The 13,680-nt window shown below is 44.2% G+C and overlaps 1 protein-coding gene across 3 annotated transcripts in view; it reads right to left on the reverse strand.

Annotated features, from left to right (window-relative positions):
- Positions 1–908: 908 nt before the first annotated feature.
- The window catches only part of su(r) (dihydropyrimidine dehydrogenase su(r)), a 30,857-nt gene continuing 18,085 nt past the window's right edge, over positions 909–13,680 (reverse strand). For all 3 annotated transcript variants that reach the window (XM_055075432.2, XM_050186384.3, XM_055075433.2), the window contains 9 exons: positions 13,387–13,551; positions 12,717–12,785; positions 11,146–11,229; positions 10,929–11,049; positions 9,180–9,442; positions 8,069–8,248; positions 6,100–6,246; positions 5,206–5,289; positions 909–4,014 (listed from right to left, as the gene is read on the reverse strand). In XM_055075432.2, the coding sequence (XP_054931407.1) occupies positions 3,757–4,014; positions 5,206–5,289; positions 6,100–6,246; positions 8,069–8,248; positions 9,180–9,442; positions 10,929–11,049; positions 11,146–11,229; positions 12,717–12,785; positions 13,387–13,551 (1,371 nt within the window). In that variant the 3' untranslated portion in view covers positions 909–3,756. The remainder of the gene's footprint in view (positions 4,015–5,205; positions 5,290–6,099; positions 6,247–8,068; positions 8,249–9,179; positions 9,443–10,928; positions 11,050–11,145; positions 11,230–12,716; positions 12,786–13,386; positions 13,552–13,680) is intronic.

A 13,680-nucleotide genomic window follows, 5' to 3' on the forward strand; every position in this document is an offset into this window, starting at 1 on the left:
TTAGCTCAGGCTACTGAAAGAAAAGAAGTGTCACTGCAATGGGTCCCGGAATATGCGGGCTACAAATCAGCGGAGTCGCAGGCAAGATCGTCTCATAAATATGCAGAAGTTCACCCGATCTCTTTATCGTGAATGAATATGCAGCGCTTGCTATAATTACTAAAGCAGGAGGACCCCCATCTCAAATACCGGTTGATGATAGACCTTTAAAGAAGTGCTCATACCCTAATTTATAGACTGCACCCTAGTACAGCATACACAAAACCTTTCCTATATCGCATCAAACGGGCCTCATCGCCATGATTTCTCCTGTGGCAACGATGATGAAGACACGCTACGCATAGACAGCAGCTAGGACAAGAGCTAGTCGCAATTGATCCCCTCACCAACCTTTGTCGCTCGCAAAATTGTTGGGCCATTTGCCTTCGAAAACAACAGGTCGAAAAGCGTTGAACGCACTCAAACATTTCTTTGAAGAGAGAGGCATACCCAACTTGTACTATGCGCCATACTAGATTGAGTAATGTAACCCCAACCCGCTTCCATTGCGCGTTTTTAATTTGCACTCGTATATTATGTGTCATACTTTTTCTTGCAACTTGTGTGATGAAGCACGCTTTTGACTTTCGTATATCTGTGCATATATTATTTCATACTTGTATCTTCCTCATCTTTGCCCCTGCTCATCTCAGACAGCAGTGCGGCCTCGGCTATATGTTTGGAATTCTGCATAAGCGTGTATGTTGGAACTCAGTACGGTGCAACTATAGACGTCGCCTTTTATCTTTACGTTCGTGTGTATGGGGCTGTATGCTCTAGATTGTTTTAGCCTATGACATTGTTTCTTGCAATATTTTGATTATTATTATTACTAATCTGCAAAAATGAGCAGCCGTCAACATTATAATGCGACTACAGCTCTTACTTTTATTTTCATTTCAACATATACAGGATGTCCCAGCTAACATTAGCCAAGGTTTAAAACATGCCGGAGGGCTCTAGGAGGACGCGACCAAAGACATGTTGGCTATTCTATGGAGATGATCAGCTTTACATTTATACTGTTCACTTGCATAATTAGTCAAAATTAATTAACGAACTTCATATATATTAACTGTAACGCAATACTTCCGAATGCGAAAGTAGTCTAGCATTCTGACAAACATAATTTAGCAGCTGCTAACTTTGCACATAGTACGTAATCGTTTTTTCAGCGTCATCTTTGAAAGGCCGCAAAATATGAAAATAGAAAAGAAAAACATTAAAAAAAACTACACGTGACATACCCTATTGCGCACCGCGATTGCAAGGCTCTCAAATGTACTGCATATATAAACTAACTGTGCATTTAACCAAGGTGCGCTGCCTGGTCTACTTATCGATATCATGAACCGCCGCGAGCATAGAGTTTCACACAGTTACCAAAGGGAACTTTGAGGCTAACGTCTACGGGAGATGCCAGCAGGCCAGTTCAGCGAGCGTGGGAATGGTGGGTAGCGCATGGGTTTGCCTGGATTTGATAACCCCATAACGGCTACTAATCATTGTCGATTTTGGGAGGTTGTCCTTGATTCTAACCTTAAGTACATTGCCCATATCTCACATCTAAAGCAAAAAAACAGCACATGGTATCCGGATACTTCTAAAAGCACGCCTATACTTCAGCCTAACAGCTTGCTTTTTCAACCTACCGCGTTCATTCACATTCATTTCACCTACTGCATTGCGTCATGGGGCTACACATATCCCTCTTAGCTAGCTCCATAACAATACGTTCGAAACCATGCCATCCACTGTATTACTATTCAATCATTCCGATGTAGCGCATCGACACCTTTGCAAGTGCATCGCATTCTCACAATTCATAAGCTATCTGCATAAATTAGGCTTGCCAATTCATGCCCTACAACATACTTCACTTAAACATTCCCTCAATAATTTCTAAGCGAGTACAGTTTCTTAATAACGAAACAACTCGATTTGCATCAGCTAATAACTCCTTATTGCCTAAAGTTTAATTATAGAAAATTAACTTTTTTGTTCGCGGCGCTGTCCTTTCGGAACTCTGCTAAAACTAACAAGTATTTCCCAGTATAGGCAGTTTCAAAAGGAATATGTATTCTCTCTTGCTTTACTTGAGATTATTTTCGTGCAATGTCATTTACTGCAGTTTGTATGCTTTATTAAATATTCTATCATTAGTTCTCTATAACGTTATATTATTTCATGTCTTGATCTCTTGCCTTCCTCATGTTAGTACTCGTTTATTATGCTAGTAACATTTATTTTTAAACTTTGTACAGAAGGTTCCCTTAGAGCCCCGAGCTTTGAGACCTCCTCCTGTATATTTTGTTGTCAGGTATATTTTCATGAGTGAATGAATAGACGTTTCTTCTTATTCGTCCTTCTGGCTTTAAACGGCTTTGTGGCTTGGCAAGCTGATCATTTTCGAGAAGGTACTACGTTATAAATAATTAACTTGAAATTATAAAATTATCCGGTAGCAAGATTCCAACCCAGGACCTCTAGCACAGAAGCCCGTTCTTGAAACCATTACGCCACGGACGAATGGACAAGCGGAACCACCCTAATTAGCAGTGATTACGCGTGTTCTCCAGAGCGTTGTTCTCCTCAGCATTTAAAAAAAAGGTTTGATTGCCTTGAAATACAGGCCAATGAAAGCAAATAAATAGTAATAAATGATGCTACAAGAGTGTTTGAAGGCACAAGCACGAAGATCAGATAAATCCGTGTACTATCATTCTCATGGTGGGAGAACGATCGCAGCACCAGAGTTCCCTCTAGTAGTTATTGTAGGAAACTACATGGCTGCGAGGTAAGCGTATAAATAGTCGGCAGGTCTGAGAGCATTGCAAGTGCGGCGCGCGAACGGGCGTGTCACGTGCTTTTTTTTTCATTTATATCTCGTCGGTTTTCTTTAGGATGCAGAAAAAGTTAAGTGAGGAGCTGTTGGATGTTTTTTTTTTTTTAGAACGCTCTGCAACTTTATACTGAAGGGTTTGTCCTAAAGTTATTACTTGCGACGTTTATTAAGTTTTCTTGACTTATTATGCAATTAAGCGCAACTAAGCAGAGTACAAAATGCAGTGTGGCTTGCTTCATACGATAACATGGATTTGGTCGCGTCCTCCTAAGTGCTTCGGCATAGTTTGAAAACTTGGCTGAAGTTAGCTTTTGATTGACTTTAACTTTTGGCTGACTTTGAGCTGATTTCCCAGAAAGCACCAGTGTGCTATACTAGAAAATGTCACTTTTACCACCTGTCCTGACTGCCGAGAGCCCTTTAAACCTACCGTGGAGCAACCCGTTTGGGCTACAGACCCACGATATGGCGTGAAAAAGACACTTTCGGCAAGAAGAGACCGCTGGCTACGAGGAATTCATTCTTCCAATCGCTCAGCCAATGACTGTCTTGGATTTTGTCAGGGAGTCGGCGCCCTGTTTGTAGATGTCACTCTTCGTAGCGCCGCTATCTTTTCAACCATATAGTACCACCATGCTCTTACCCCCTCCAAACTGCAGACGAAAGTGCCACTTTTTCTAAACATATGTATTGTCATCATCATCATAATTAACCTAAACCGAAACTATGACAGAATCTTGTTTATCTTTCTGTCAATTTTATTATTGCAATAGCGTCCGCCCTTCGAGGGTCTCTAGATGTGTTCCAACGCAGGCGGATTCGAAGCACCAGCGGCCATTTCGTCAATAGCCGTGAATTTCGTAAACGGAGAGTCACTGCGCCAGCATGGGGAATCGCGCCTTCATGAACTGCTCGGTCTGGTCGAAGGGCACACCCCGCTTTGGCGCGGCAGGCGTCGTGCGGCGCACCATCTGGATGCACTCTGGTATGGGACAGACGGACAGGCACAATGTGCAGCCCGTGCAGCTGTCTGTCACGGTGGGAAGGTGCGTCTCTGCGTCGAACTCGATGGCTTGGTAGCCCGAGTCGTTGCACGTCATGTAGCACTTGCCGCAGTTGATGCACATGTCCTGCAGGGAAAGGGCGACCGGCAAAAACTATTTAAAAAAGAACATGCTGTGCTTTTGAAATGGAGTTACAGGCGTTGTTCCGACTAGATCATTCTACCAGTTTAATTCCTTACCGCAGCATTGATAGTCTGTTCGCGGGCTAGCCTCTCAACGTGTCTATGCTTAACAATGTCCGTGCCTTGCCTGGCCTTTCCTCTCTCGCTTTCTCTTTCTGTGATTTCTATGCGTGGGACACCAGCCATTTCTTGCTGTAATGCGAACCTTTCATGGCACTCGCATATGGTGTCAGCGAGTGACCGCAACTGTGGAAAGCCAAGTGCGTCTGTCACACCATGTTGGCGTTTGCAAATAAACAGTAATACCGTGCGTCCGTCATGATATTTACACGCTCGCGGGGCCAGCATAATGACACCCCAGTGTTTTCAAGTAATTGTATAGGCACGCAGGCATAAGACACAGGTTGAATGTCGCAGGAGTGCACACCAAGTGGATTGCGGCGCTGTTTCACGCTGCGGTGCTTACGATTTTTCCCTTTGGCTCTGCCCGTTCCCGTTGGCCATTGCTACAAGCACCAGAAGACACCAGCCCAGCTGAAGGACACATGCTGTACGAAAGTCTAACTTCATATAGATGCCCCCTCCAGTGGTGCTTAAACTTTTGCTCTCAGCAATTTTGATTATGAGCGAGAAACCATATTTCATTCAGTCTGTCTTCGTTTCGGCATCCAATTTCATTTGCTCCAGAGCTCACTTAACCAGCTGACACTCAACTACTGATGTAAAGGAAGTTGCACATATTATCTCTTCGTCTCAGGCTCGACAAACACTCAAGACAGTGTCTGCAAACTACGTCGTGCAGCGACGGCCAGTTAGCAGACCCTCCTTTCCTTGTCGCGGGCGAATTGTCCGTACTTCTTTTTGTCTTTTTATTCCTTTGTAACTGCTCATGACGCTGAAGCATGGACTGACTGTTTTGTTATGTTTTTGTTTTTTCTGACGAGAAACTTCGTATTAGTACAGCTATTCATGATCGTAACCTCGACCACGAATAAATGCTGCTCTTGAATTCTGGGCGAGGTCATGCCATGGGGGCTTTTCTCCATTTTGCCCATCAGCCGATCTGCGATCGCGGTAGCGAATTTTGGAACGAACAGTCACTTCAAAGTGAAATGGAAAACAAACGTAATCTTACCTCGTCGATTAAAGCCACAACCTGTTGAGTAATGTCCAGGTCCCCAAAGGTGCCGATCTTCTTCAGTGACGCACCAATCACGTCCTGCGAACAACAACACGACTCCAGTTCAAACGAAATCTCTAGAGCTGTGCTGAAATATACGGCGCATTGGTGCATTCACACCAAGCGAACGACGAGGCTCCAGAGCTTTCAATACTTTCTACAATTTCAAAATTACCGTTTATTGCTCTCAGTGTCTTTCGCTTCATTAACTTTCTAAGTTCTTTTAGCGGCCAATTTTGACAAAAATATTCAGGCAGTATTCGCACAAAGGCATAAGCTACTCAATCAGCTAGCAGAGCGCAGAACCGGAACTGAACACAAGCATCCCAAACTTTGTCACTCGAGAACGAAACCAATGTATATATATATAGTTCTGGTTGGTCACCTTTTCAGGGTTATTTCAACCATGGATTGCCTGCACTTGTGGCTCAAACAAACTACCTCATTTTATTGGTGGACCCAGAGACAGCACCCTGCCCCCTTCCCTCTCTCCGGAGACCTTAGCACACCACTCCAAGCCTGGCTTCGCCCGACTGTATTAACTCGATATATCCGCTTACAGCGAAGGTGAAGCCCATGGATCCCAGAAGCACAGTTGAGTTCTTCTAAAGAATAAGTTTATGCTGTTTTCCTCTAAATATTCGTGGTTATGTGAACCAACACTCACTGGTTTAAACTAGCTGAAGCTTTCATATTCTTGCTCCAGAGTTAAACAGAAACGGAGCAAAAACCCAACTAAGAAAGTTTCAATCCGACACTCTGGAACTTGGTCGCGCGCGATTATCCGGTGTAGGTTTTGTATGCTTGGTTAGAATTGAACATCCAATATCATATAAAAAAATATCTTGCCTGAACGTTCGGAATCTTCCCTTTGAGCTTTCTAATATCTCGATAAGTCGCTGCCACCTTGTCTTCGGAAAGTAGGTCAGCCGTCAGTTTCTCTTCAGCAGCAAGGGCTTCCTTCTTCTGCAGATATTGCCCAAAGTTTGGCAGCGTCTGCAAGATTGATCGAATGCAGTTTTGACCATACTGGACGCAAGCTTCATTAAAACAACACTATCACAAAACGCCTGGCATAACTTAAAAGCTTATGCAGCCATGATCTACCGGGTAAACTGCTGGAAAACCATATAAATGCGTTGTTACTGTAAACAAACTTCAGCGGACGTTTTCAAAGATATACGGAACTCACTTAGAGGACCTGTTTGCTTGCAGCAGTGGGCACCTGATTATCCTCGTCCTGTTCTTGCGTAAACGTTTCCGTCGGCACGCAGCCAGTTATTCTGCCAACATATAAAAATTACAGCGAGATCATACGCGTAGAAGTTTATTGATACCCGCTAGAGTGCTAGCAAGGTAATGTCCTTATATATATATATATATATATATATATATATATATATATATATATTTGTTGGCTTCTTATGATATGACTATATATATATATATATATATATATATATATATATATAAAGAACTTGAGTGGTGCTACAAGGTAAACAGAACAAGTATTTAATTTCGACAGTTTCGATCGGTGGACCGATCTTCATCAGGGTTTACAAAAAAATGGCAGTTCGGCCCTGGTAGTGAAGACACCAGACCGGGTGCCCGGTCGTTCTTATGTATTTAAGAACGACCGGGCACCCGGTCTGGTGTCTTCACTACCAGGGCCGAACTGCCATTTTTTTGTAAACCCTGATGAAGATCGGTCCACCGATCGAAACTGTCGAAATTAAATACTTGTTCTGTTTACCTTGTAGCACCACTCAAGTTCTTTACGTTTGAAAGGTAGCCTGAAGAATCCCTCTTTGCCTACTATATATATATATATATATATATATATATATATATTCCACCCGGTGGTGGTCTGCTCCGGACCACCGTCACGTGGCTTTTGCTTCTGAAGCAGGCAGGACGTGTGGACGAGTGAACTCCGCACAAGAGTTGGCAAAGCGGTGAACGCAGATTTAATAATAGATCCGGGACATCAAAGAGGGCTGACGTAATACTAACGCATTTTTCTCGCATTTACTGCTAGATCTCCGTTGAACTTTTGTGATTCATATTTCCATGACAATAATGTTTTATCAGTTTCCCACGCACTACTATAGTAGTGGTTTCTTCAGTTGCTAAGCTAAGAGTAGCAAAAAAAGGGGGTTTTACGTGCCAAAACTACGATAAGATTAGGAGGCACGTCATAGTGGTGGACACCGGATTGATTTTGACTACCTGGGCTTCTTTAACGTGCACCTAAATGTAAGTACATGGGTGTTTTTCGCATTTCGCCCCCGTCGAAAAGCGGCCGCCGTGGCTGGCATTTGATCCCGTAACCTCGTGCTTAGCAGCGCAATGCCAAAGCCACCAAGCATCCACGACGGGTCTAAGAGTACAAGCACGCGCTAACATTTGTCGAAGAGGTGACTATTCTTATTCTCAGTGATAACGGCACTCCCATACGAGATGCTTGCCTGCAGGGCAGGCAACCGTGTTGGTGGCGGTGTACAGTGACCGCCACTGTACAACGCCACTAACTCGGCATGAGACTCTCTCGCATTGTATCCCTTCAAATGCAGAATGCGGTTCACTGCTCCTACTGCGACGAACTATTCCGGTGGGCGCTGCCATTTTATTTCGATGTCCTAGCGGTTTTCCGCTTTGGTGTATAGAACAATTTTTACATTTTCCTAAAACTAGAGAAGTGTGCACTCATTTGGGTGCGTATTGTGTACGCCTGTGCGAAATGTATGGTGCCGATAATACGAACTTTATGACCGTCATTCGTGCAATGAAAGCCGACAAACGTTGTAAACGTCCATACCTGGCTTCCCAGTCTGGCAGGCTTGAGTATCGGCTTTCCTTTCTGGTGTGGCCGTACGGGGGGTGACTGACACTCCCAGTTCTCCGTTCCTTCGAGGTTCTTTACGTACAGTGCTGCCCTCAGTCCCGTCAGATAGTCTTCGATCACCGTGAAGTCCTGGTTCTGTATGGAACTGCACACCTAGAACGACCAATCATTGTACACTGTTGAATCGTCCGTAAATGCAAATCAACTCATAATGATCGATACAGCTTAATCAGATTAGTTTTCTTCGTATTACAACAACGATTCAGAATTTTATTCTCTCTGTTACACGTATCCTGTCCACCTCTCTGGCTGAATTATTTTTAGCGCTCGTAGTTTCGATATCAAGAATATTATTTGTAGTTTGAATCAGTAGTAATGTTTTACGCTTTAAATAAATGGTCTGAAATGCTGGAATCTGTATTTACGCCCCGCTAACGTGTACAGTCTCAGCAATGAGAAGGCTGTATGCGTGCGGTGACTCCAACAAGCTATCTTAAACCTGCTTGGTCAAATGTTGCAGGTGCTTGACGTGCGAGTTAAATAAAAAAATGCAAAGAAATAAATGGAGGATTCAATTCGAGCTTTCGCATCTCGTCGCAGCCTAAGTTATTGAACTCACCAATCTAGTTTAATTAGGCCTAAAAGAAACAAAAGTTTGCCTCCCTCATAGTTGCCAAGAAATGCTACCGACTAATTTCTGTATGCTCATAAGTAGGGAAACTTCAAAGCTGGAATATTTGTCCTCTTCTGACATACCAAAACAAGCCACCGGCATATCATTCGCGTCAGGTAACAGCGAAAGGCCCAAGTAACCGTCAAGACGAAGCCCATGAGGCTTGAAAAAAAGCTCGAATCCAATTAGTTGTGCGAAATTCTCAATCGTGGAGATTTTAACTTAAAATAATTGTCATGGACTTCTACAGAAGTCATTCATTTAGCTCATTACTTCAAGACGTCGTTGATAACCTTGTAATAGTTTGAACCTTTGCCAGCGACATCCCACTTCAAAGCATGCCATGGGCTACAGTAGCGCTAAGGAAGTACTTAGCCAAATATTGGAACAAGTAAAGATTGCGAAGCTTACTTGAAGCACTGAAGCTCCAGCCTGTAGGAACTGGTATCCGGCCTCTGCGGAGTCTATTCCGCCAGTAGCGAGGATCGGAAATCCAGGCAGAGCCCGGGCAATGGCGGACACAGCGCGCAGTGCAATGGGCCGGATAGCGTTGCCGGACATGCCGCCGTACGTGGTACGCTTCTCGATGCCGACGCCCGGCCATGGATCGTTGTTGTACTTGATGCCCATCAGACCCGACACCGTGTTGACTGCGGTGACGCCGTCAGCCTTACCTACAAACAAACAGAAGAGTACTCGTACTGAATAATGATGCCTTTAGTGTAAATTAAAAATCGGCATACTTTATCGATTTCTGCTGCCCTACTACTCTGAGCTCATCCACGGAGACAATAGGATTTTGTGCTTCTTGAGGGGGACTGGACGTCTTTGACGGCTTGGTATCGTCTACTCGCGTACACACATACAGCGCTTATGTCGCTCCCATCTGTCCCTTCTTTATATTCCCTTGTCCCTATTCCTCAGCGTAGGGTAGCCAACCAGACACTTTTCTGGATAAAGGCCAAGTGTAACGGCGTTTCGGAATACGTAAAAAAAGCCAAGCTTGAAATAAAGTACATAGTGTGGCAGGCTCCGTGCAAAACGTAAAGTTTGTCATACGAGTGGATGCGTCACGAAAAGCTTGAGAAGATATGATACGAAAACTGAAAGCGCATTGGGCGCATTTTCTCGCACGTTTGTTAGCCCCCTGCCGATGTCACATAATGTCGCTTTTCCTAAGTTTTTCGTAGCCTATGTAAGGGTTCAACACCCCCTCACCAAGTCAAAGAGTATACCATCGTATATCTTGATATGAAATTGCGAATTGCTTCTGAAACACATAAATACGAGCACAACGATGACTAGCCTTGGTAAATGACTTTCGTGGTACTCCAATTGCCAAGAGCGAAACATGGATGGCCAGTGAATATAACGTTCACTTCGTTTTTTCCTCTCGTCGACGACCTCTCAGTAAAAGCTAACTCCCCGGTATGCTTTTACTCTCGTAAAACTCTCGTAGCTCTTCGTGCTGGTGCTGTTGCTGCCTTCGTTATTATTTTCATTCGATTGTCCGTTTTTTTTTCATGCTACTGTGCTTTACGGCAGCCCACCTCGGAAAGCAAAAATGTCGAAGACGTTTCATTTTGCCTGACAATGAAGAAGACAGGTCGATGACCTTACACTTGCAATATCTTACGCCGGGCACTTAAGGGGGATGCTGCGTTTCACTGCTTTCTGCAAACTCCCTTCATGAATGCGGACTAACAAGCTGTGACAGCAATATTTAAATGCTGCGTAGACAAAGCGAACCGCTCAGCGAGATGTTTGCATTTAGTTCCGATGGAGCCTCTCGGTTTATTTCGTCGCTGCCATTGAAGGTCACCGCATCATGCCCAGTTGCAATAAAATAAATTATGAGTTTTAGTTTCTTGCCCAGTTCACGTGAAAGGCTGCGGAAAGCCTGCGAACACAATTTGCATCGTTTTAAGTGAGCAACTGCATGCCAGCTCCGCTACAAGCAGTTTCGTAGCTATTGGCAATAACAGGCACCACTTGAAATGTTAGCGCTCGATAGTGGCTCCATCATTGAATTGTGAAGGACGTGCATAGTTGTACCACTTCTACATTAACGGAACTTACAGGTTCTGATTCTTAGGGCAACTTTAACCATGGAAAGTTAGTTTACGTTAAGTAGCAGGACAGCTGTCCACTTTCGCTTACCTTCATAGGCTGCCTTGGCAATCGTGACAACGTTGGTGACATTTGGCGTAAGCTTCGCGAAGAATGGAATCTTCACGGCCTTCCGCACCCAAAGGCAAATGTTTCGGACCAGCTCTGGATCCTTCAGAGATTGGTAAAAAAGGTACAGTCGTTATTTCATAGCGTGTTTACTCTTCTCGAACATCTCAGGCTTGCTGTCAGACGAGATTTGCCTTACCTGACCGCAAGCCAATCCCATTCCTCTTTCACCCATCCCGTGCGGGCAAGATAGGTTCAGCTCGAGCGCATCTGCACCTGCCGTCTGCGATGAAGAGGGAACGTTATCACATTGAGATCTTATCAGAATTCGCATCATCCCGCGCTGATGCTTTAGTAGCATAGGACCGCCAAAAATGTTTTCATCACGACGATTTTGAAGGAGAAGCTGGCGCTTCGTATATCACCGACTTCTCCTTGTCATGTGGCGAAGAGAAGTCTCCCCTTAGGCAATGTCCTGTTCAGGGACCTTTGAGGTATAATAAATAAACAAAACTGAATCACAAGATATGCCTAAAGCACTGACAGCAGTTGCACAATCACTTTCAAGACTGATTAGCTATTCAGTGTCCCTGCGCTTCGAGCAGCGGATCTCTTCACCCTCGCCCTGCGGCATGCTAGCCTTGTGGTTAGCTCAGATGGTAGAGCAACCGTCCGGCAAAAGCATTGGTCCTGGGCTCGAAACCAGAGCGAGGACAAATTTTTCTTTTACTGCGAAGCTTTATTTTCTGAGAAACCCATAAGGGTGTCGGGTGGTGAAGCGATGAGAACTTTACCCTTTCACCAGCTGGTTTCACGCATGCGCACTAAAGAGACGCTCATAGCCTCACACCATGCTGTGAGGTCCGTAGTGCGTACCTGCCAAATCTTTCTATATTTTTGTGAAGTTCCCAAATTTGGGCTCGTTCTACGAGTTTACGAAGGCTGCGTTATATTTTACGCAACATTAATTCTGTTCGTAAAAATGTTCCAAAGGTGTTGTAGAATGGGATGGCGCAAGATTGCAAAGAAGTGTATATGAAAGGGACGCTCTCCTGAAGAATCTGCAAAAAAAGGACCTTCCGCATGCGTGCCTGCAGCACGCATGCGCAATTGCTCCGCCCGGCAATTGTTCGGGCGGAGCAATTGCCGGCCTTGATCGCCAGGCTAAGCCCGCCTGTTGCTACAATCCACCACCACCACCACCACTGTATTACAAGACTTCGATGGTATTTGTGCCGTCTTGTGTTAGTGCAAGACGCCGTATATCAGTGTCGAATTTGTTGTGAACAAGTTTTATTCGGCATAGTTCCTGAAACAGACAAAATTGCCAACAGTAAAGCTGCTAAAAGGTCGATGCGATCTCAATACACTGTGCTGCTTGTCCGTCTCTACTGTTCGAAATTCTTCTGCTCCTAATGTATTGTGTCTAAAGTGCCGACGTATGCCACAAAAGATGTGTTCTTATATTTCATGAGAGTTCGTGCTTTCTTCCAGCTTAAAGCTCCTCCCTCCGGAACTTATGGGATTTACGTTTTGCTTTTTACAATTACGATTTACGTTAAGGGATTTATGGATTTACGTCCACGGAATTTACGAAGATATGATTTTATGAACTTTAGAGCACATGGCTTGGTAGGTATGCCAGTGTCCTCAAAGAAGTGATGAAGCTTTAATCCTTCCTGTCTCGTGTTTCGCTGCGTATTATAGCAGCGCTAACAGGTTAGCGATAAATTAGGCTGCGATTCTTCAAAGTAAATAAATTTGCCTCACCTCAGCTTGTTGCGCGAGCTCTGTCCAGTCCTTCTCGTTGAATGTGCACATAATGCTGGCGATCACAATCTAAAACCAAGAAAAGGCCACAATGTGAAGTTGATTAGAGCAGTGCATTAGAATATATATGTACACACGCGCAAAAGTCGGCTATTTCTGAAGTAAAACAATTCCTCCGTTAAGCCTGCTCAGGAGGACAAATTTATTGCTATTCACGTTTATTGCTTCGCACTGACGGAGTACTTCAACCACGAAGGTTACTCATGGTTGATGAACTTCGCCGGTGCTTCTGTTGTGAATTAAAATTATTCTTTTGCACACATGTTTATTCACTCAGTGCTAATCTCGCGCTCTCTTTGCAGAAGGGTGGGCGAGAAGGATAAAGCAAGTTCTGAAGAATGAAAGCAATTCTTACTGCAGATTGGCAGTTCTGCTAGTTATAAGTGGTAGAAAGCTTGCTTTTTTTTATCCAGCAAGACGATATAGTTGAGTCATGACTGAGAGCTGGCCTCGTTAATGGGATTAAATATAGTGGAAAACAGCGCAAAAAACGCGGATAAGACTTGTAAGACGACGAACACGAGCAATTTTTGCACTGTTTTTCACATATTTGATTCAGTTGAGATGCAGCAAGTAAGAACATAGTAATGAAATTGGCGTAAGTGCTCACATGATCAGGGAAATCCTTCTTAAGTTCCGATATGCTGCCGCACCAGTACGCTGACGTCTTCTCGCTGATCAGTTCGATGTTGAGGAAGGATCCCTGGCCCGGTCCGTACGTGTGGCCGAATGTCGATCCTCTTATGATGCGAGGTGAAACATTGGTCACGACGTCCTGGGCGCATGCAGTTCCAGTCGATAAACGAACATAGTGAGAGTGACTGCTAAGATTCAACTGCATTGCCAACTAGAAACATGGTAGCAAAATGAACGATCTCTGTCTCAAATTAAAGACAAAAGCTTA

This window comes from Dermacentor andersoni, chromosome 11, assembly GCF_023375885.2.
Source record: "Dermacentor andersoni chromosome 11, qqDerAnde1_hic_scaffold, whole genome shotgun sequence".
Lineage (NCBI taxonomy): Eukaryota > Metazoa > Arthropoda > Arachnida > Ixodida > Ixodidae > Dermacentor > Dermacentor andersoni.